We start from the raw sequence: 23,257 nt of genomic DNA on the forward strand, positions 1-23,257 counted from the left end.
GGGGCGCGGCGGCGGCGCGCGGGCGGGGGCGGGCCCGCCGTCAGCCCGGCGGCCAATGGCGGCGCGGCGGCGGCGCGCGGGCGGGGGCGGGGCCGGCGCGGCGGGCGCGGATTGGCCGCGGCGCGGGTCAGTCCCCGCCCGCCGACCCCGCCGCGAGCCGAGGGGGGCGGCCCGGAGCGAAGTGTCCCCGCTCGGCTCGGCCCCCCCCGACCCCCCGCCCGCCGCCGCCGCCAGCGCGGGGGGCGGCCGCGCCCGGGGCCCCCGGCCCGCCCCGCTCCGGCACGCGGGTCACGCAGGTAACCCCGGCTGCCCCGGGGTCCCTCGCGGCGCGGGGAGGGGGGCGCGCGACCCCATGGCCTCCCCTCGCCCGCACCGGGCAGCCCCTCCGGCGGGTGCGGGGCTGTGAGGGGCGCCCCCGCCGCTCCCCCTGCGAAGGGATGCGCAGCCCCCCCGCCGCCCCTGCCCGCTCCCCCGGCGGGCTCCGGGCCGCCCCCGGGGCTGCCCGCGGAGGGGAGTCCCCGTCCCCAGCCCCCGGCGGCGCCCCGGGTGCCTTGGCGGCCGCCGGGCCTTGGGGCTGTGCGCCGGGGCTTGGCCGGCTTTTTGTGTGTGTGTGCGTGTGTGTGTGTGTGTGTGTGCGCGGCTGACGGCTCCTGGAGCGTGAACTCCTGCGAGGGAGAGGTTTGGTTTCCCAGCAGCTCAGCTTTCTGGGTTACTTCCTGTCCCATTCTTTAGCACTTATCTTTACTTGCATTCCCTGGAGGAGCTGCCTTGACAGGGCAGCGGTCCTGCCGTTATTACCCCTTCAACTCCTTAGTATCCTGAGAGAGTGTCCTCCTTTTCCAGGAGAGATCCCGATTTTGATGAATAACGCCTTTCCTTCCAAATTTGTGAAGGCTCTTCCTATTTTGCCCAGCCACTGCTTTTGTATTAACCAGTTCTGTTCTTCATTTCTCTCTTTTATGTCATTGTGTGGCTCAGTTCTACTTTTTTTTTTTTTTTTTTTTTTTAGGTTTAAGCTGCCTTAAAGGAGAATTAAAAATAGTGACTTCAAAGAACAAAATAACACAGAAGAGAGAAAACAGCACTCAAAAAACCCCCAGAAAGGTGATGATTCATTTAGACTCTGAGAGTCATCCTAGACACATGGCTTGGCTGGGATTGGGGCCTCTTGTGTTTTTATGGATTTGAATAGGTAGCATTAGATTTCTTTGTTCTTTTAAAACCTACTTGCTGTTGACCTTTTAAAGTTTGAAAGCTCTGAATCCCATTTGAAGTACAGTTCCTCTTGTAACACTTTATAATTTTCCAAAATTATTCTGCAAATGTTGTTTTGATTATGAATTGCTGCTTAATAGGGTTTTTGTGTCTTCATCTCAGGGGTTTCACTTAAGAATACTTTGCTCTAGGTCATTAAAAGGGTATTTTCTTTAAGTCTTTCCATAAATTTATGGGTTCAGCACTGCTTTTGTTTCTGTTTCAAGTCTAAAATCTTTATTGGGCTAGGTCATGGTAATTGTATTGCATTGGTTTAGTCATACCTCACTCCTGTGTGGGTCACTTTTTTGTGTGTGTGTTGTAACGGAGCTGCAAAAATTGAAATTAATTTAATTGGATGGTGTCTGCTTACAAGTACTTACTTTTTGGGCTGAGATCATAGAAGGAGATGATGCTGTTGGGTGCTTAAGGGGAAAAAATGAAAGGAGTCATCAAAACCAATGCTGCTGGTAGGAGGGAGGTTCTGTTTCAGGGGGAGAGCTGTTCGTAGGGAGAATTGCGTGTTTTACGTGGTGAGATGAAGAAATGGATCCTAGGAGAGAGAGTGGGGGGTGAATGATGTCAGTCAGACTTTTTCTGCATCCTGCTGTCAGCGTGCTCCAAAGGATGGAGGCTCTGCGCCTTCTTCTAACGCAGAGTCTGTCTTGAAGCCATTTTAATCTGTTTCAAATGTAGGTGAGCTTGTTTTTTTGGGCTAAGATGCCCTCCCTAGAGGTCCCTCTGGTCTGTGTCGTGCTTTCAGAGAGGTCACTGACTGTACCAAAACATTGTTCATTGTTGGCAATCAGTTGTTTTTGAGCATTAGCCTGCAGGAGAAACAGCAGTATTTATTGCCAGCAGCCTTGGTCAAGGCTGGATCATTTTTCCAATACAGATGTCTTTAGATTAACACAAAAAGTGGTTGCTCTGTGTTGAAGATTAAATAGAAAATTCCTCTGTAACACAAGTGCAACAAATCCTGAGGCACGCTTTGGAAGTGCCGGGAAGAAATTTTCCATGTTATTTTGATAACTCAGGAGTAATGGCAGAACATGTGGACATGCCCAGTGTGATTCCAGGAGGGATTTTCCTGCTAATAGGTGAGGCAGATGTGCATCAGTACAGACTTACCAGTGCAGTTATTGCACAGCTGTTTCATCTGAATTTAGTTTATTATAACTCCCCTTTCCCAACCCACCCAGTGCCTCTCACATCAGGGCTGTAGCTGCTCTGACAGGACACCTCTTGGTGCCAACAATTCATGGGATCTTTGGGATTTATTCACAACAGGAGAGCTAAGTTTTCATTTGATTTGTGAAGTTCCTTCCTAGTGTGAAATGCCAGTGCAGCAAAGTTTGATTCAGATGCAGAGACTGGAATTGAGTTCATAGGAATCAGGGAATTAACTTCTGGCAGAAATTTGCACATGGTTGAAACAAGGCACAGGGATCACTGATATGCTGAAGTGCTGCTCTTGATCCCTGGAAGAAATACACATACACAGCATGTTGCAAGTGTAGCAGCCCTTTAGAGAAAGCTTTAGTCTTCAGATTATATGCTCATTTTGGGTTTGTTTTTCCTCATTGTGAATCCTCAACCCTTAAAGGAAATGTGCTGTCTGAGGGCTGGTTTTGTTTTGTTCCAGCAATGCTTACAGAATGATATTATCACAGTGAAAATCTTGCTTTGTCCACTAAAGACATCCAACAAATTTTGTCCACTTGGATTCTTTTAGGCTGCATTAATTAGAAATGTATATCAAATGTACTTCTAAAGATTGTTGAATGACACAAACTCTGTAAGCAGCACTCACTTTATCAGCTGTGCTGTGAGAATTAGGGCTGAAGTGACTCCTTTAATGTGGTTTGAACTCACCATTGCTTCTTGCTTCTGTCATTCCATGCAGTGTTGGTGTTTGGGTGCTCTGATGATAGTAAATCATGTGAAAATACATAAATCTTAGCAGTTAACACTTGCTACAAATGAATTACTTATAAGGCTAAGCTTCCATCTGACTTCTACTGTTTAAAACTTAGTGATAGCACTGCTGTAAGTTGGAGGAGAATTGGTGTTTTTTGCTTGGTACACGAGGATCTCCAAGCATGCTGCAGAGCACAAGCTCCCTGCAGTTTGTCAGTGCACATCTTGAGGGAGGAGGTTCTGGCTGTGTGAACCTGATGCAGCATTCTCTACTGAAAAAAGAGCTGGAAGGCCTTGCTTTAGCATCAGCATTGAGGTCCTGCCCTCAGAAGGAATTGCAGGATTTTATTCTCGGGGCTCTGCTTGTGCTTGAGGTTGCCAGTGTATGGGTGGGGGTGCTGAGGATGGTGAATGGTTGCTGTGCTTGCTGAAGGTGAAGTTTCCCTCAGGTTTGCAGACCTGAAGTTGGTTGAGCTGGGTGATCTCTGATTCTCCATCAGGCCCAAAATCAGACCTCACAACCTCTCTTTGAGATGGATAATTGTAGTAAAATGACACCACTGGGCTTGTTTCACCCACCTGCAGAATGTAACACCACCACCTCTAGTTCTAGGAACACCTGAAGTTGCTGGGGCATTTGTTGATTAACTCTTTTGGTTATTTTAAGTTTAGTGTGTCCGAGCTACAAGTTGGCCTTATGGGAGCTCTCACGAGAAATGTGTAACTTCTAATGACACCTTGTGAGGAGTGAAGGCTTCTTCCCTTTGAAGCAGCAGTTCCTCTGTGATGGTTTGGACTCATGCACTGTTAACTCATTGCTTTCAGGCCCAGCAACTTGCATGTTGCTTGGTGGTTTTCATCCCAGCCACAGGGATGCCTCGCTTGGTGTCTGTCTGGGCTGTAGCGTGAAACATTCAGCAGAAAATATATTTGGGATTATAAGGCTCTGTGAAATTTTGATATTTCACATGTTACTTGCAAACTTCACGATTGTGATGTGAGAATGCAAATGACAACACAATTGTTTGCCCTACTCTCTTGTCTGAAGAGCTCCTGGAATAGGAGTGTGAGTGACAGCTGAAATGATGGTTATGTTTAGTTTGTCAAAAATATATTGACCATTTTTAAAATGCCATGTGAGTGAGAACACATTTAGCTTGTTCAAGCTTTGAAATGGGTAGGAGAAGTGAGTTGTGAGACTAATGAAGGCTGATGTGATTATCCTTATTCCACAGGGCTTTCCTTTTTTCTATTGTTTATTTGATTTAAATGTCTCGGAATACTTCAACCACAGGCAACTCAGATCTACAGTGATGAAGTCTATGCCAGATACTAAATGTCATGTGTAATGGTACACTTCTCTTGTTGCAGAGAGTTAGGCTGACATCAGTAACTTATGGTCCTTATTCTGCTCTTGGGTTTAGGCATCAGGTCTTTCTGTCAGGCCACGTGAACAAGCAAAATACTGAATTTTGAGGTCTTGCTTTTTGTACCAACCTTTAACTTTCTTTAAAGTAAGTGTATACATATGTTGGAGTTAATTTTCCACATGATGTTTGCAGTGACTTTAAAGTGACACATTGGTGTGGAAAAGTCTAAGATCTCTTTGACAACATGAGACATTATCAATAGATAATGAGGGTGTTTGTCTTATTATTTTTATTTAGTACTGCCTCTACTATAATTATTAGTGTTTTAATCAAACTTTGTTAAGTCATTGAGCGAGGGAGGTTTACTCTCACAAATATGACTTATTTTTATTAAAGTTGCAGATCTTACTCTTGCCATATGCAGCTAATTTTCCTTTGGGGGGAAAAAGCTTGTTACTTTTTTAGTGGAGCAATCTGTTACCTTGTCTGTAGTCTGTGAAGTCAGTGCAATTCTAATTTGCATCAGCTAATAAAAAATGTGTGGGTTTTAAAGTGAAAATCATGCAAAAATTTTAAAAAAGAGGTGAACGACTGATCATCTATGCAAAAAAAACAAGGCTGGAAATGTGATCAAATTAGGTCATGGCAGTGCAGTTTTGTGCAGGGCTGTAAGCATATCTGAAGACCTTGTATGTTTTATCTTGGGAAGCAAAGCTCTTGGAAAATGTGCATAAGAGGGATAAAAAGGGCTTTTTTTCATCCTCCTCTTTGAGCTATCATTGCGAAAGCATGATTTTATGTTGCATTAAGTGACAGAAATTTCAACCTAATCTAAGAGCTGCACAGTTTGTGGAACTGCTCTGGTGTAACTCATTTGCAGAAGAAACAAGTCACAGTTGGGTTTGTGTGATCAGCTGTACAATTAAGTATTTAATGGTTTTATTGTTTATTACATGATTGCAGTGCTCAGATGAGATAAGGGGGCCTTTCACTAAAAGTTTGCAGCCAAAGGAAATGAAAGGTCAGATAAAGGTGTACAAAGAATTAGAGAAATAACAGTGATGAGTGCAGGAGGAACGGGCTGGGACTGATCCCATTAACTGCAGGTGACAGGGGGGATGAGGAGGGGCTACTCTGAAGGAGGAATCTGCACAGGGGTTGTAACTGGCTTTTGGTAAACCTTGATTCTAAAAGGGTAGTTTTTCTATATGAAGGGAAGGGTGAAGATTTTTGAGCTGGTGGTTTTCTTGTATTGTGGAGGTGGCTTTACCTGTTTGTGAAACACAGCATGTATCAGCCTGAGCTGTCACATGAGGGAGAGGAGACAGGCTGGTGGCTCTGCAGATCCAGCTGAAGGGCACAACTCAATGGTCTATGGGCTCAGCTTTTATTCTTTACTTAGGGAAGCAGAGATGGGATGGAGATTTTAAAACAATCCCCAAACCCCATACAAAAACAACGATTAAAAAAAACCCCACAAACAAATAAAAAACCCACAAAAGTAGTTTGGGGAGAACTAAATGGATCCTGAATGTTTTTCCTGGCATCTGACTCCCACAGGGAGGTGTTGAGCAGTGAGGCAGAAATTCCTACTGTAACCTTTGTATCCATTCTTGTTCCATACAGGAGGAGCAGATAGACGTAATTATTAGAGAAGGGTGTAGACCATTTCTTCAAGGTTTACTCCAGAGAGGAAGCACATCCCTCATTTCTCTTGTCTTCCATAAAATATTCTCTGTAGCCTTTTCCTCATATGGCAGAAGCAAACTCTGCCCTCCCCAACCTCTGGAGGACTCTTTGATAATGATAGAAAACACACTTTGGGTCTTTTCTGACATAGCTGCATGAAAATGTAGCATTCTCACACACAAACAAAGTGAAAGTTAGTAAACCTCTGGCTTTTATTCTTTACAACTAACAAGAAATACCATTTTTTTTAAGGGGTAGCAGGTTGTTTGACACACATGGGCACAGAAGATTATGAACAGTGAAGACAATGAAGAGTGGGACATCCATCAAAGAGTAACAACCTCTTATAAGGTAATTCAGGACCACATTGAGTTTATCCTGTTGTACTTGCAAAATCAATTAAGTAACTGTTGCTGTCCTCCATTTTCATGGCACTATAAAATCATTATAACCAAGAATATATAGGTATATTTTTTCCCCCTGTGCTTCCTTTCATTTTTTTTTACTTGCATGCAGAAAGCCAATATGTAACAACCCAAATGCATGCTGAGTTCTGAATGAGATTGATTACAGTTGCAAAACATTAAATATTAAATGCCAAAGGGCTACTTCCAGTAGTCCTCCTTCTCTTCTCCAAAGATTGATGTCTTAAATGGGGCTTTGCAAACAGGAGTTTTAAATGATCTATGGAGCAGAAGTAAAAATGTTTTCAAAGCTGGTGTGTACCTAAAACTATCCTGAAACCTTTAATGTTATGGTTAAGTATTCTTGTCATTTGATTTTCATTGCTTGCCATAGGGGTGAGATGGAAGAGTGGATATTTACAGAAACTGTGCAAGTGATAAAAGGAACTGCCTGACTTTGTCTTCTGCTTTGTATGTTTTAGTACTTATGTACTTTAGTACCAGCTAATTTGAATAAGCTCTGCTAGTCACATGCAACATATGGAGCCAATGCCAATTTTTTATAATGCTGCATTACAAATATACCCACCAGCTGAGAAGTGTGAGAGAGAGAGCTCTGCTTTTCCTCAACCAACTGTCTTCACAGAGAGTTGCAGGGGAAAGGAATACTGCTGGCCCTTCAAATGAGAAATCCCATTCCACATCATCTCTTTAGTCATCCCATCTCTTTCTGTAGCATTTTGAGCAACTAGCCTGACCTTAATTTTCAGGACCACGTGAGGGCTTGCAAGTATTGGTCCTTTACAAGAAAGGACTGTAAAAATGGCATCATAAAGTTTGTTTACATTAAGTTTTGACCAGGTATTCTCAGTTTGAAAAAGAAGTTTTTATATCTTGATTTCGTAGGTATTCAGAAACTAGGGCTAAAAGGGACATGGTCAAAATTACAATTTTTTAAGGGTTTTGCATGACTCATCATCAGCAGCTAGATTCTACTGTCAGTTTTCACCTGCAAATCCAAAGATGATCTTACTCTTGCAGCTGGAATTTCATTACCAGTGCTGTTAGTGGTGTGATGCAGAATAAAGTCAAGCTCACTCTCTTATAGGTGAGCATGTTCTGAAGTGCTAATTGGAGTTTAGAAAAGAGCTTAGCAAAAGCTTATTAGAGTCAATAGAAATACTTCCATTGTCATCAGATTAACCAAGTTTGATTTTTGGAATATGTTGCAAAAGCTGACCTATTGAGCTGGCAGTTGCTGATTTGTAAATCCCCTTTCCTCCCAGTCTCAGATAATGAAGTTCACACTGTAAAACAAAACAAAGCCAGTTTCTAAGCCATGTATAACATATGGAGCTAAAAAGTCTTCTTTAATAACCCTATGCTGAAGTAGTGATTGTTGCCATACATGGTAAGCTGAAGCATTTATAAATGTCAAAGATAGGCATTTGCTGTGTGCAATTTCCATATTTGCAGGGTAAGTAGGGTCGCTGGAGCACCTGTTAATTATGAGTTTATATCTCTCCAAAAAGCAGATAAATAACTTCTATACCATGGGCACAAGGGGGTTGTGGAAGAGCAAATACACACTGTTCCTTTGTGTGCAAAGTTGGTAGTGATTGGTGCTTTCACTTTTCTCTTGTCTGTGGGTGTACCTGCATCGCAGAAAAACAAGTGTCCAGTGGGATATGGGGAGGTGATTGCAATTTCTTTTGAATGACCTGTGGATCATGAGGATCTGGAAGTCTTTTTGATACCTAAAAGAAGGTTTAGGTGATGATGTGTGTTGACATCCTAATAAACCAAAAAATTACTGTAAATTGTAAGTTTTGCTTGAAATTAATTTTCATCATTAGAACTTTTCTTTGTACTTTAATGTTGATTAACTTTGCAGGAGTTTAAATACATTCCTCTTTTTAATCTTCTAGGTCTGTGTTAATATCCATCCACGTTTGGATATTTTCTGAGGCTCGTATTGCTCAGCATTACCTTTCTCATACCCTGCTTTTATTATTTTTTCTGATACTTCTTTCTATTTTAGGACTATAATACACAATGTATGTGAAAATGCGATCGCTTAACTTTGTGTGCTGGGGAACAATCCCTAAATACCTGTTCATTTTCTTGCCCCAGCTAGAACTGCAGGTGGTACTTTTTAAACAGAGCATGGAGTACACAGTATTTCTCTCTTTCCCAATGTGTGCTTGTTTCTAAGCTCTTTTACAGCAGCTATTTTAGATACCCTTTTGGTCCTGCTCTCATGTACTGTATCAAGGTAATTATAAATTGAATTATTCTGACATATGTTCTCATGGTGTTTGTCAGGACTGTAGTAACTGCACTTAAATGTATTTTCAGGTCTTATATAATATTATCCTTGTATTTGATTTTTTGGAACGTTGAAGTTCTTTGCAGCCTTTGTGGACTAATTAAGAAGTGCTCAAGCCAGAATACAAACAGTAGACTAATTAAAAAAAAAAAAAAAGGAGGTGAAAAAGGAAAAAGATAATTAAAGTTTTCAACTTGAACATTAGTATTACTAATACTCACATGCAGAAGGTCACAGGATTCTGTTGGTAAGATATTTTCACTGAAGCTTACAAGGGGTGCATTTCTAGAAAAATAGAGTATCATAGTTCAGTTACTGCAGCAGTGCAGTGGTGCTTCCTGCAATTGTTTGGATTATCCATCCCATAGTTTGGATAATCCATTTAACCAGTGTCTCTGGAGGTAGTGATATTGAACACAGTGTGATTTTGAAATGAATGGTGGGTTCTGGAGATTTTTCATTTTGCTCATTGCTCAGTTGCTTTAATTGTGACCTGCTGTTTGATGCTGTCATTTCTGAAGAAGAAAACATTTACTACTTATAATGTGCAAATGTCCTTTTCTTTTGCAGTTCAGTGATGTCACCATGTACTATGATTTTGCTAATAAGAGTGAGATCATTTGGGGTTTATCCTCTGTGTAACATCACTTTTCACAGCATACAGAGAGAAGTCTTAGCATCGCATTCCATTAATCCTTTTTTTCCTACATACCCCATTTCTGATCCCAATCCTAATTTATTCCTGCTTCCCATTGATTGAAGGTGACTCTAGTGAGCTCATGAGGCTCCTGTAAAGGCCAGACTCAGCTAGGATGTTACACCACCACTGCAGGAGGAACCCTGAGCTGCAGGAAGAGTTGCAGATCCAGGCTGCCGTGGCCGCCGGCGATGTTCACACCGTGCGCAAGATGCTGGAGCAGGGATATTCTCCAAACGGTCGGGATGCCAATGGCTGGACCTTGCTTCACTTCTCTGCAGCAAGAGGCAAGGAGAGATGTGTCCGTGTTTTTCTGGAACATGGAGGTGAGTTGCCCACAGAGAAAAGTCTTTATACTCATCTGACACCTTTCTGTCTCAATTTGCACTGCAGGGCTTTCCAGTACTGGTTAGATATCAGAATACTTCTGGTTATCTTTTGTAATTATTTTTTATTCTTTTGTTCTTAATATCTGTTTATTTCTGATGCATGCTCTGTGAATGACATCATAGCTTAGCATTATAGCTTATTAACTTTTTTCCCCCCAGCATTGCCTAGGAATTGTTCAAGGAATGAATAAGCATTATGAAAATAGGGCATTATAAGGACTCATTATAAAATGAAATGCACTCAAAGCACTCACTACAGGCTTTTCTTCTCTGTTAGGGGGTAATATTAGAGGAAGGCAGATCCCTGAATTGAAATCCTAGGGAAGCTTGTTTCAGAATTCTAAAGCAAGTTAACCAGTTGCATTAAAGACTAAGTTTAATATAGGCTTTAACAGAATCTGCTAAACTTTATGAAAACAGTCCTCTTTGTGCAAGGACTTCAGTGTCAGCTAATCCAGATGAGTTTACAACTCTACTGCATCCAACCATGATGAAACTTTATTTCAAGAACTGACTGAGTTTTGTTGATTTCAGTGGTACTCATGTGGGTGATGATTATTATCCCTCAGGTGGTACAGTCAGAATTGCTCATTGCTTTATCATCTTCCAGGGCCACCTGAAGCTTTAGAAAGGGATCATCCTAATCTTTTAAAGTGGTACTGGAGAGGAAATCAGTGGATGTTCTCCACATTCTTATCAGTGCTCTTGAAGAACAGCATCCTCTATTCTAGCACTGTTCTTACCAAATGAATTACGAGGTTTTCAATCCCAAGGAAATGGAAATCTTTCTGATGCTTTGTGTATCTGAGCCATATGGACCCCTTGTGTCTGTCACTGGGTTTGTCAGCTGTATGGATCATCCTGAAAGTGGAGTGGCATTAACAGGCTGTGGTAGTGGCACAATCAGTGATTTGTTCCTTAAGAGCAGTGGTGAAATACAGCCTGAGCAACTGGACTCTGGATGCACCTACTATAGATTGTAACCACATAGAAAGGGCAAACCCTCATGGCCTTATTGGAAGGGGGGGAAAATATACATATATATTTATATATAATATATAACTTTAAATTCCACTTTTTAAAGCAGATAATCTGAAGCCTTCAAAAGATTAAGTCACATACATTACTTTTAACTTTTTATCTGTAAGTTTAAAAATGATAAAAAAGCCCCAATCCCTTCTGTATTCCTATGTATTTTCATTTTATAGGTTTTCATATTACATAGCTGCTGATGCAGTGGTTTGTTTTTATTTTTGTTGTTATTCTTTCCCATGCAAAGTAGCAGCTGAATGTGATGCCTCATGAAAACTGCCTGTAATGAAACACCTTTGTCCTGAGGCAGCTCGGAGTTGAATCACCGAGATGAGAAAGTTGAGTAACAAATAGTGTGAGCTTTAGTCATCCACAGCAGCTTCCCTGCAGCTGAGCCTCGCTCCTGAAAATTGGCACTGCCTGGTGCCTTGCCTCGTTTTCCCTCAAAACAGAGGCATACAAATAATGAGTATTTATCACATAATAATGTCACAAATGAGTTATTAAGCAGCAAGTGAGTTGACTCTTACAAGCTGAGTTAATCATGCCACCCTCATTATGGAGAGGTTTGTGTCTACCTTTGCTCACGTGGTCTCTACTTTTCTCCCTCTGGAATGGATTGTTTTGCTGCTGGTGCTTAATCCCTGTGGAACAAAAAAAAATACTGGGGTGAAGGAAAAAGTCCTTTTCTGTTGTGAATCTTATGGTAAAATAGTATTGTATATTGGTAATAAATTGACACTGAGAGGGAGCCTGTGGAGTTCTGGGGGAAAGAGGGACTTGAGAAGGGGTGGCTGGTGGTGGTTGTGGCTGTCTGGAGAGGTGATGGAGCTGAGCAGTGCTGGGAATATTTTCATGGGGAAAATAGGAGTGGGAAAACCACAGTGGGTTGTTGCTGAGGGTAGAGTGCTGTGCCTCAGATCTGAGATGCTGGAAGGCTCCCAGAGTAGCCTGCTAGTGGGATGGAGGATAAGTTGGGCTAATAAGGCTGAGAAGGAATCTGGTCACTGACCTGGAAATAAAAAGTAGATTCTTATGGGAGTCATGACCTGTCCGCCTCCTGCTTTTGCTTTTTCTCTTCCATCATTGCTCACCAGCAAAGAAAAGAGCCAGAGGACAGTGTTGTGCATGCAGATTGGCTGATTTGAGTGGAGGTGGTGGAACAGCAGGAAGCTTTTTATTATCTGCTGAGGAAGGAGACACAGATAGATGGGGAAAAGGCAGAAAAATCAGTCCAGACTAAAGGATGAAGCCGGCAGAAATACTAAGTAGATACAGAGAGGTTAAGTCAGATAACAAATACTATTTAGCAACTGGTGCAATACAGAAAGTTCATCATTACCATGGAGAAACTTAGTTTTCATAAGAAATAGTGAATTTGACTTTCTTAGTGTGTTTTTTCTCATTTTAGTAAAGTGAATATTCTATGAAACCCTCTCTTCCCACCCATAAAAATCATCTGGAGTCACAAACACCAAAGCAGAGAGTTTTTAGTAATCTTGGATTTTTGTGTAACAAGCCTTTTTTCCCTTCAGTGTACTTAGTAAATTTTTAATATGACATATAGAGACAGACAATCCAACACTGGACAAGAAATATGTTTTATTAATTTCCAGCCACTGCTATTAATGTTACAACAAGCTAAAATCTTGAAAGTGTCTAGTTAGCTGTCCCTTGGTGATACAGTCTCAGTACTAACTGAGCACTTTCTGGTTATTCATATTAAAATGAAGAAATAATTCACTAAATCTCCTAGAAATTAAATAGTAAGAGAAAGTAGCCAAGCAGCCATATTTATTTATTTTTAGTCTTGGATTCAAGGTATCTAAATTTTAGTAAGGTCCTGCAGAATCTGGGAGGATCTAGAGAATGCCAAATGCTCACCCCCCACTAAGCTCCTAAAGTGTTTTTGTCTCTGAACAGTAATGCTTTCCTGGACATCTTCTGTATCAATGTTATCTTAGGAAATTCAAAACAGAAGCTGCATGAAGCCATGCTTCTAAACCTTGTGGTCAGAATTAAGTCCTAGCTGAGGGAAAGAAGCTTGAAATAATAGAAGTACTCAATGAAGCCAGAAGCATTGCTAAAGCATTGCTTTCTTGGCTTCCCAAATTACTGTGATAGAGTGACCTAAGAAAGGTGTCAAGGAAAAAGGAAAACTGTACCTCTGAGCTGTAAATTGAAACTCTGAAATAAGGGTCTTTTATTTATGAATTTATATATCCTCTAGATTGCAGTATTAGAAAGAGTTTTATTAACAGTGGACTTCAAATAACTGGCTTAGGTGCCCAGCTTTCACATGAAATAAAATAATCTCAGTATCATTCAATGCTACAAATTTTTTATCTGGAGTGAGCTTGATTGCAGTAATTGGTACCCTTGATAGGCTGTTCAAGGTTTCTGCCATTATATTTTGCCTTATATATAAGAACATTAGAAGTGACCAAATGCAGTTCATGTTTCTACATTCTGCCCTCCCCATATTAATGGGAAGCTTGGAATGAAAGAACTGTTTGACAGTCAGGATGGAGATGAGATAGAGAACTGCTGGGAAGTGCTGGCTTGATCCCTTTCTAGCTAAAACTGCCAGGTAGTTTTTACCCCTCTGCAGATTCTAAAAGTTTGTCTGAGAGTCATTCATAATTCATTTTTACCTGGCTCATGTTCCAGGAGAAGAGAGTTGCTTTACAACATGATACCAATACTGAAAATTTTAGAAAAATCAGACAAAAGCCCCACAGCAGCACAAGTTCTTTAGGCAGCATCAGCTTTGGGGTGTTACTTTTACTAAGACAGGGACTGAGTGGATGGAATTTGTTTGCAACTTCATGCAGGTCGAGCCTCTGCTAAAATCTCGTGTGAAATTCGGGAGTTTTCCAGGAGGTGGCAGCAGGATATTGATGGAATAGCAACAGACGTTTCGATCCTGTTAAAATTGTTTCTCTAATCCAGAGGCAGACTGTTGGCTCACTAGAAATCCACAATCTTAATGGGAATTAGAGTATATTTTCACGAGGTTTTTCTAAGGGGTTTGTTATGGAAAGGTTGGTTGTTTGTGTTGCTTGGTAGCCCAACTGTGAGGCTTTTTTCCTATCCGTCTTAAGAAACTTCTCTTACATGACTTAGTAATTTTTTGTTTCACTTTAGTGGTCAAAAGCAATGACATTTTGGGAGCAAGGAAGGTGTGGAAAGATACTTAAAACTGTAGGAAAAAGGCATCCTTATGTTGCAAAGAAATTGTTTGGTTTGGATTACAACAACCAGTATAAAAGTGCATATAGGTGCACATATAAAAGTTGGGCCAAATCTGCTTGAATTTGGAAATGGCTCTGATTAAACAGGCTTGTGGCACTGCACCTCATTTGGGGGTTGAAATGATGCCTTGCATACCTTATGCAGTGTGGGAGAGAGAAGGTACAACTGAAACATTATTTCTTTTCAAAATGGTTTTTGGTGGAAGACAACTCTGCCTGCTGCTGTCTCCTTTCCAGCATGTCCCTCTTTGTCCCCAGTTCTGCCCCTCAGATTGTACCATCCCTCTGCTTGTACTCATGCCTGTTACCCACTTTATTTATCACCACTCAGAAGTCAATGTAGAATAGTCTGAACTGCTGTGAAGAAAGATACCCTGGGAGCAGCATCACTTTGAAATATTATCTTTGTGTGGGTTGTGCTGATTCTTTGCTGCATTTTGGACATGATCACAGTGCAGGTTAAGAACACCCATTCAGTCACTGGCTGCATTTTCCTGCTGAGCTGTGGGTGCTTCATTCATTCCTTTAGCTCAGGTTAGTGTGACTTTTCAGAGCACTGAAACTTCTGCTTTTCATGGGAGATTAGGAAAGCTGTCACTAGCAAGGAACTAAACTTTCCTTAAAATATCCCTTATTTCTATGTTTATTCCTATTCTGTGCACTAGAGGCAGTTATTTCTCTGTGTAGCCAGGCTGCATTCATCTTTATGTTGGGTTTTTTTTTTTTTTTTTTTTTTTTGGTTAGTTTGTTTCCTTCCTCTCCATCTTCTCATTCCATTTAGAAATATCCTTGAAGTTGCTGGATCATCTTTCCAGCTGTATTATCAACTCCTTCCTTCCAGTCTTTTGGTTTTGGTTTAATATCTGTCTTGGTGTTATCTGGATATGATCACAGTGGGTTGGGAAACTTATTCCTTGTTTGTGTTTGCACCTTTGTGTGTTCAGGTGTGTTCAGTCTAGGGTAGCCTGCAATTAATATTGTATTTTGAACTTAGAGCAGGTCTTCTGGTGCAGATGATATCTAACTTAGGTTGGGAGAGTGTTCAGACTTCCACACTGTAGTTTGTACCTTTTAGTGTCCAACAGCAGCAGCCATGGATGGTGGAAGGAGAAACCTCACAGCCTGGCTTGTTCTCTAGCTGAGAAATGGCACCTTGCCTTGGGTAATTAATTAGTCACTTGTTATACAAGTTTGGGTGTCCTGAGGAAATTAGGTTAATTGATTGGATTATTTCAATTTTTAAATTAATAAATCAGTCTGAGTGTTTGTGCTGTGTGAAGGGGAAAAAAAATCTGTAATTACCTGTACTCTGCACTAATAGCTTATCTGACTCCTTTCAGAAGTGGGTTTTTACATTCTCAAATTCTTGTGAAACTATAGATTCAGAACAGGTTCTAAACAGATTCATCATCTGTGAAAAGAGACTTTATCAAGATAATCTAAAATAACATATATCCTACATGCTTTGGAAATCCTGCAGACCACAGAGAAGCATTTTACCTAATACAGCATTACACCCTAAAAACAATACAATGCTGCCAGACCACAAAACATCCGCAATTTGGGACAGCAGATGTTTCTACACATGCTTCTTTTTAAGACCAAGAAGCAACACAAGGGAAAATAAAAAGTTGAACATTGAGAAAGAAATGTAATATTGTAGAGCTGGGGGAAAACTGGATGGACAGAGAGATTTGAGTAATTAGTAATTAATTCCTAAGAGTGCTAGGAAGATGTGGAAAAGTATTTGTCAAATGGAAACATATGTATGAGAGAGAAATTTTTTTTGTTTTTGTAATTTGTTCTTAAATACAGTTTTAACTTTGTCTTAAAAATAGCATGTTCATGAAAGCAAGAATTAGTTTGTAGTACAAAAAATCCTGTCATGCTATGCCTGGAAAGACTAGCAATTACTGTTTGAACTTATTTTTTTTTAATTCTTTTTTTTTTTTTTTTTCCACCACCGGATTACCGTAACACCTTCTAATTATTTTTAAATTTTATTTTAACTTCAGCTGATCCCACAGTTAAGGACTTAATTGGAGGCTTCACTGCTCTGCATTACGCAGCCATGCATGGCCGGGCGAGGATTGCGCGCCTGATGCTGGAATCTGACTACAGAAGTGACATTATTAATGCCAAGAGCAACGACGGCTGGACTCCCCTGCACGTCGCTGCTCACTACGGCAGAGACTCCTTTGTCAGGCTCCTCCTGGAGTTCAAGGCTGAGGTTGATCCGCTCAGTGATAAAGGTACTACACCACTCCAGCTGGCCATTATCCGGGAGAGGTCAAGCTGTGTGAAAATCCTCCTGGACCACAATGCCAACATCGACATTCAGAATGGTTTCCTGTTACGATACGCTGTGATCAAAAGCAATCACTCGTACTGCCGAATGTTCCTCCAGAGAGGGGCCGATACAAACTTGGGGCGCTTGGAAGATGGACAGACACCCTTGCACTTGTCTGCTCTTAGAGATGATGTGCTTTGTGCACAAATGTTGTATAATTACGGAGCAGACACTAACACAAGGAACTATGAAGGACAGACCCCACTGGCTGTTTCAATAAGTATTTCTGGAAGTAGCCGACCCTGTCTGGATTTCTTACAAGAAGTGACAAGTATGTATGTAAGAGAAGTTAATCACAGGACACAATGTCCTCTAAAAGCCTTCTTTGAATTTAGCCCCCAGGAGAAAAAAAAAAAAAAAAAAGCTTCCTCTCTGCCCCTTGATGCTATTTAAATGCACTAGGAAATTTCTGGGAAGGTGAAGGGATTGTGATACTGGGAGTCTCTTACTCGGCAAAGGTGCTAATGTTAAGTGTACTTCATTTAAATTAGTTTTGTTTAAATATCTACGGGAAGCATTCATTTTAAAAGAGTGAACTGTAAAATCGAGTTTTATTTCTCGCCTTAGCACGTAAGATTTTTGAGTTTGGTTTTGTTGATTGTTTAGGGGTTTTTTAGTGTCTTTTGTTTTGCTTTTTTATTGCCATGCAAATGCTCGGCAGTTGATGGCTTTTTCATCTGCACTACAACTAGGGCAGAAGAGAGCTTTGGCTGCTTTGTGTTCTCCCACATTCCCTCCTTCCCTCCCTTAAACCAGACAAAAAAATGCCACAGTTCATTCCTGCGACTTGAAGGGATTTCATGTGCTGTGTAGCTTTGATTTGATTTTGTTGATGTCTTTGAAATATGAGAGATTTTAACTCATGATTTCTGATATTTAGAAAAAGTATTGGGCTCTGAATTTCTGGATCACTTTTGATTACCAGTTTTTGGTGTATTAGATCTACTGAAAGTTTTCCTCTCTCAACATGGAATGCTGTACTAATGTTTCATAATCATAGTATTTCCCAAAGCATTTAGGAATTGCTGATAAGCATTTGGCAGAGTTTGCCAATTCAAATATGTTAAGATGGCCTGGTAAATTATCATCCAACTAGAATGATCTTTGCACTACACAGGATGTGGTGTTTCATATATCCTTTTTTGTCCCCTACAGCTCCTTTTATTTTTTTTTGAATGTGGTAATTTTTTAATGAGAATTAGATGACCTATATACTTTGTAAAGAAACTGAAAGTCACTGTGGGCTGGAAGTGAATCAGCTGAGATCTGTTGTCAGTAGCTGACACAAATAAGCATTTGGAATTTCCTTTCTTTTTCTACATGATTTGTGGTGTTGTTTTTGTTCGTATCTGAAATTGAAAGAGAATTTCTGGATAGGTGGAAGTTGGTAATAAGATATACGAGCAATTAAGCAATTTTGGTTTAATTTGCCTGCCCCTTCTCATTCAAACACATTTCTTTCTGGTTTCCTTTTAGAAGCCTTTCCCTGTATAGTTGCAGTGTCAGGGATTTTAGGAGATGATATAATATCCTTGCAGTTTTTCAGTCTTAGGATGTATCAGTAAGCATGAAAGCTTAGGTTGCTCCTGTGTTTCCTCAGTGTCTAAAGACCAGTGGAAACAGGAGCTGTAACTTTCAGCTTGCAGATTCCATACCTTAAGGTTTTAATGTTAAGTGAGAAGTAAATTCTGCTACAAAAAAAAAAAAAAAAAAAAGTAGCTTTAATTTGTGGCCAGTGTTGGAACTATCTCAGTTCTGTGCTGTTGCAGGGAGAACTGGGAAAACAGTGCTGACAAAAACAGCTCTGAGCAAAATAATTATCAATATATGTTTACAAACCACTGTAAACAAACTCTGCTGCCCTTTTTGTAAATATCCAAACACTGTCTTCCCTGCTTTTCATTAATAATTACTTTAATAAGATGCTGTATAAGAGATGAGATGGATAAAGAGCAAGCTGGCATTTTGGTAGTGGAGTTCCCAGTTAAGTCTGACTGTACAGGGAATTGTTGAGATCTCATGCTGCAGTACTTTGGGGAAGAATCTTGTTTATGAGTCTACTGCAATATGTATTTTCTAGGAAAAAAAAGTTTACAAAATTTTTGGACAATTCTTCTGTTGGAATTCTTCCTGAAACTCTTCTGAGGTTGGCAACAGTGCCTTGTTCATGGGGCTTAACGGGAATTTCAGTTTATTTGAATCTAATACTAAGTGATTTATATAGAAATCCATAGCTGTAAGTTTTATATTTGCATCTGAAGTTTTGAAGAGTATATTTGATAGTAAAACAGGAAACAGTTTTTATTTTTACAGTAGATTAACATTTTTAAGGCTAAAGATTAATAGATATTAAATATCAAAGTTATCAAACCAATCTGTGTCTTCAAATGAAAGCAGTTGCATGCTGCATATAAATAGGATACTGTTTAGTAATCCACATATAAGCTGTGAGTAGCTTTTTTTTTTATATACTTGGAAAACATATTTGTACAGTTTCAGTTTCTCAGAAAACATCATTTGTGAATTTCTTTTTGTTTTGGTAGGTATTGTAATCGGTAATAATGGCAGCCTTTAGCCCAGGTCCCCGGTTGGGAATAACAGGCAAGAAACCAAGCTCTCAGAAATACTCAGTATTGGCCCTGAGAGTCTGCAAGAAGATATTGGATTTTGGGGTTTGACCCTGAAGGTCTGATATTCTTCCTGGTTACAGGTAGAGATTCTTTGCTCCTAGAATAATTCCAAGAGGAAGTTATTCTATAGTTGTGTTTCAGTATTTAAGCACAAAGCTGGAAGTTAGGAACAACAGAGTTTTTGACCATGAGTCTGCTGTTGACTTGGTGTTCAGACTTGTGTGTTTTTCTTTTCCCCCCCTCTCTCTTTTTTACAATACAATAATAAGCAAAGTCTCCCTGAGGGAAAAAAAAACATATTGAAGATGAAAACTACTCAATGATTTTATTAATCACCTTCCTTTTCCTTATCTATATTACACTTTCCTTTTTCAAAAAACATTTATTGGCAGCCACCGTAGTACCTAAGATCATTTGATAAAGAGTTGGTTTGGAGCAGTGTAAATGTTTCAATTTTCACGTGGTCTGAACCTGCCTCTTCAGGAGTGTTAATGTGTTAAGCTTGGAATGCACTAATGCAAATTAAAGTAGAGAAGCATGTATGTGATATTTAGAAAGATAGAGATACATAGAGACTCTTATTGGTAGTGTATGTATTTATAAAATCAGTGTGCAATCACAGCCCCAGATGAAATTATTTATTTTGAAATTGAATGGGATTGAGAATATGAAAACTTACAAAATGAATGTGGGAGGTAGAAAAAATGCAAGTGTTAGAAAACTATGAAAGGGCTTAAATAAACTTCAAGATATTAGAAATATCAATAAGGATCTTTAGAGAAGGGAAATTTTAAAAAGCCTGGAAACTTCCCCCTCCCCATAGCCCTCCTTTAACTGAATGTGTGTTCAGCTCAGGAGCAGGAGAGGCTGTGAGGAGCTGCTGGTTTGTGTCGAGGCAGAGCTCAGGAAATGATCTGGCCAGAGCAGTGTGAAGTGGCTGGTGTGGAAATAGGTACCAAAGAACTGAGTTCAGTTCTGGAACAACATCTAAAACTCACCCAATGAAGTTAACAACAAATGTTTCAGCTGCATTCCTTTTCTAATTTTTCAAAGGGCAAATCTTTGGCTTCGACTAGAGAGTGTAATTTTGTGTTTAAATTTATATAGCACTGTAAATATGCAGAATAACTGAGACAGAAGTTCTGTTAAGGAAATCCTTAATCTTATACATCCTTTGTCTCTATCCCTTGGCTAAATCAAGATAACTTTTCGCTACAATTTTATTTTTTAACTGGAAGAAGATTTTAAAAAGTTTCTCTCTGCATAGTTTTAACTTTTATAAATACAGAAGTGTCATAGTGAATTAAGTAGACTTCTACATATTTTATTTCATGGATAATTGCAAAGGAAATGGTATTTCCATGTTTTTAATAACATAGCAGATCTTTACTGGAATCTCAGGCTTTACTTGTTTCCTTGGATGCTGCTGGAAATCTTGCAGTGATGATTGAGGTCTGCTTTGTCATCCAGTTACACAGAGAACTGGGATAAGGGGATTATTTTATAATTTTCTACTCTACAGTTGACTGTATTAAGTAGTTGAATCATATTGTGTAGCTATATACAGTTATTTACTTTGAAAGAATTTTTTAAGAGGCCTTCATAAAAAAAATCATGACTATTTTTATTTATATGTGGCACTTAAGGTACAGCCATGCTCTGCTCCCATTTGTACACCTATGCTGTACTCTGCAAAAATTATTTAAAAATAGCATAACAATGCATCTTAAGCCTGTCTTGATGTTCAGAGCACTTTACTTACTGCCTCCTAAAAATAGATAAACATTATGGTGTTGAAATTCTTAGCTGCATTTCCATAGCAATTTCGGTGAGACTGAATTTACAGAGATGTCACAATTTTTTTTTTTAAAAATATCTTTGCAAGCATATTCAAATCTTAATTTCATTGCCAAATACACCTGTTAAGTATGACATTGAGCCTCACTGACATTCTGCTTTTTCATATAGGAATTTTCAGTCCAAAATAGTACATCATTTCTGTGCCAGATAGACTGAAATTTAATAGACGTCTAAAACTCATTGTGGGGAATTATTTTTCAGAGACCAATGAAAACGTATGTCAGGCTCAGACATTCTAGTGGAGGCACACTGAACACAAAATTAAATTAGAACTTTTAAAATAACTTGTATGATATCCAGTTAAAAAGCTCTCTGTGTCCTGTCGAGCTGGAGGAATTTGTTCACGCTCTCAGTGCACACTCCGTAATTCTAAACTCATCCCTGCATGCCTCATATTAATATTTTAGACCTATAGATTTTTGATGTTAGCTTTTTCTGACGTTTTGAATGCTGGAAATTATTCCAATATTCTCCAATTCTTCTGCTGTTGTTTTTTACAGAGTACAAGCAGTGCATTTGCTAAACTTTAGACCTACTGCACTGAGCAGCCGAGTTCCCCTTCAGCTCAGCCTCAGTCATTCCCTTGGTGATCCCAGCCTTTCCCTATGATCCCATTTTTGTGCATCCTCCCCAGTGTTTCATGGCTGGTAGGTGTGAGTTTCCAGCTGATAAGTTCAATTACCTTTTTCATTTCCCTCCCCAAAAAAACCAACAAATTCAGAACTCAGTTTAATTGCCAGCACTGGCTGCATTCCTTCAGCACTGTGAAATAAGGGATGGATTTAAGGACTTGCTGCAGAAATAAATACTTTTCCTGATATTATAGAGGAACTGAGCTCTTGCCAGCATACATCAGCCTGGTTTCAACATATTTTGTAAAATGTTTCAGAAGATTTTTATTTTTATGTTCCCTTTGTAGCTAAAAAGAAATTACCAAATGGTTTCTTGCTACTGTTTTCAGCCTTTCAGAATTCCCAGGAGGGGCAGAGGCTCAGTTTGAGAAACACCACTCTAAGGGTTTTTGGAGAGATGCATTAATATTGTAGAGAAAACTGTGGGCGGCTTCTGAAATATGTCACTGATGTTATTTTTCATTTTTTAATTTCTTCAGAATCAGCTTATCCACTTGAAACCAATGGCACTGATTGTTTGCTTTAAAAATACTTTTCTTTTAGTAGTTAGAACAATACATCAGAGGGGATCTTCTTGCAGCCTACAATGTATTAATTTCAGTTATTCCCAAGTTTTCTCTTGGGTAACAGAAAGGTCAGTTCATGATTGTTGGATTTTTACATGGGTTTTTTTGCTCTCTATCTGCAGTGGAGGAAATGGGTAGGGATTCCCCTTTTCCAGCTTTACAGCACTGGATGAAAGTCCCCAGAAAAGAGTGTTGTCAGAGGCATCACAAATATGCCTTAATGGTCCTTAAATATAGACTTACTGGATGAGTTAGTGTTTTATTTCTTGGGGAGCATTGTCTGCAGAGGGAAGGCACAGGTATAAATACAGAGCAGTTTTAACAGTGACACAGTTCTTTGGCCAGGTAGCAAATCCTAAATGGAAGTTTTGTCTGCCTTGGGGATACAACAGCAAACTCTCAGATATCATACCAGAAAAATCTTGAAACTGCAAAAAGAAAAGGAATGGAGTTTTGAGTGGAAAATGAGATTAATTGTAATAATTTCTTGCTGTTAAAACATCATTTTTTTCCTTTGCTTTACCAGAAAAAGCTGATCTTTTAATAATATTTTAAAAGGCTCATTTTATTGTTCAAGTAAAATAATAATTTAAGTGGGGAAAAGCTCAGAAACTTACTTTGATAGCAGCTGAAGAACTGATTTAGGAAAATGCTTGATTTTGATACATATTGAAGTCTGCTGCATCCAGATTAGAAAAAATCAAAAAGCAATCCCACTTGATTCTTTAAGCTCATGCCTTACATTTCTTCTGTTTGGAAGAAGCTTTTCTGTCAGGTTTGGGACACTGTACACAAGAATTGCAGTGGTGGGGATTTCTGCTTTCCTTTCCAGCACAGAGCACAAGCTCTGGAAGGCAAAAGATGAATTATGCTTTTTTCTC

The 23,257-nt window shown here is 39.8% G+C and overlaps 1 protein-coding gene across 16 annotated transcripts in view; it reads left to right on the plus strand.

Annotated features, from left to right (window-relative positions):
- Nucleotides 1–228: 228 nt before the first annotated feature.
- The window catches only part of ASB7 (ankyrin repeat and SOCS box containing 7), a 69,187-nt gene continuing 46,158 nt past the window's right edge, over nucleotides 229–23,257 (plus strand). For 13 of the 16 annotated variants that reach the window (XR_008439059.1, XR_008439062.1, XR_008439058.1 and 10 more), the window contains exons 1-5: nucleotides 229–296; nucleotides 1,010–1,104; nucleotides 6,486–6,584; nucleotides 9,729–9,989; nucleotides 16,354–16,959. Coding sequence is in view for 4 of the 16 variants with exons in the window: in XM_053988669.1 (XP_053844644.1) it covers nucleotides 9,779–9,989; nucleotides 16,354–16,959 (817 nt within the window). In the remaining 12 variants the exon portion in view is untranslated. Of the gene's footprint in view, nucleotides 297–1,009; nucleotides 1,105–6,485; nucleotides 6,585–9,728; nucleotides 9,990–16,353; nucleotides 16,964–19,231; nucleotides 19,399–21,678; nucleotides 21,858–23,257 lie in introns of those variants that run through there. The other 3 variants (XR_008439067.1, XR_008439066.1, XM_053988672.1) reach the window with 3 other exon arrangements.

Source organism: Vidua macroura, chromosome 12 (assembly GCF_024509145.1).
Source record: "Vidua macroura isolate BioBank_ID:100142 chromosome 12, ASM2450914v1, whole genome shotgun sequence".
NCBI lineage: Eukaryota > Metazoa > Chordata > Aves > Passeriformes > Viduidae > Vidua > Vidua macroura.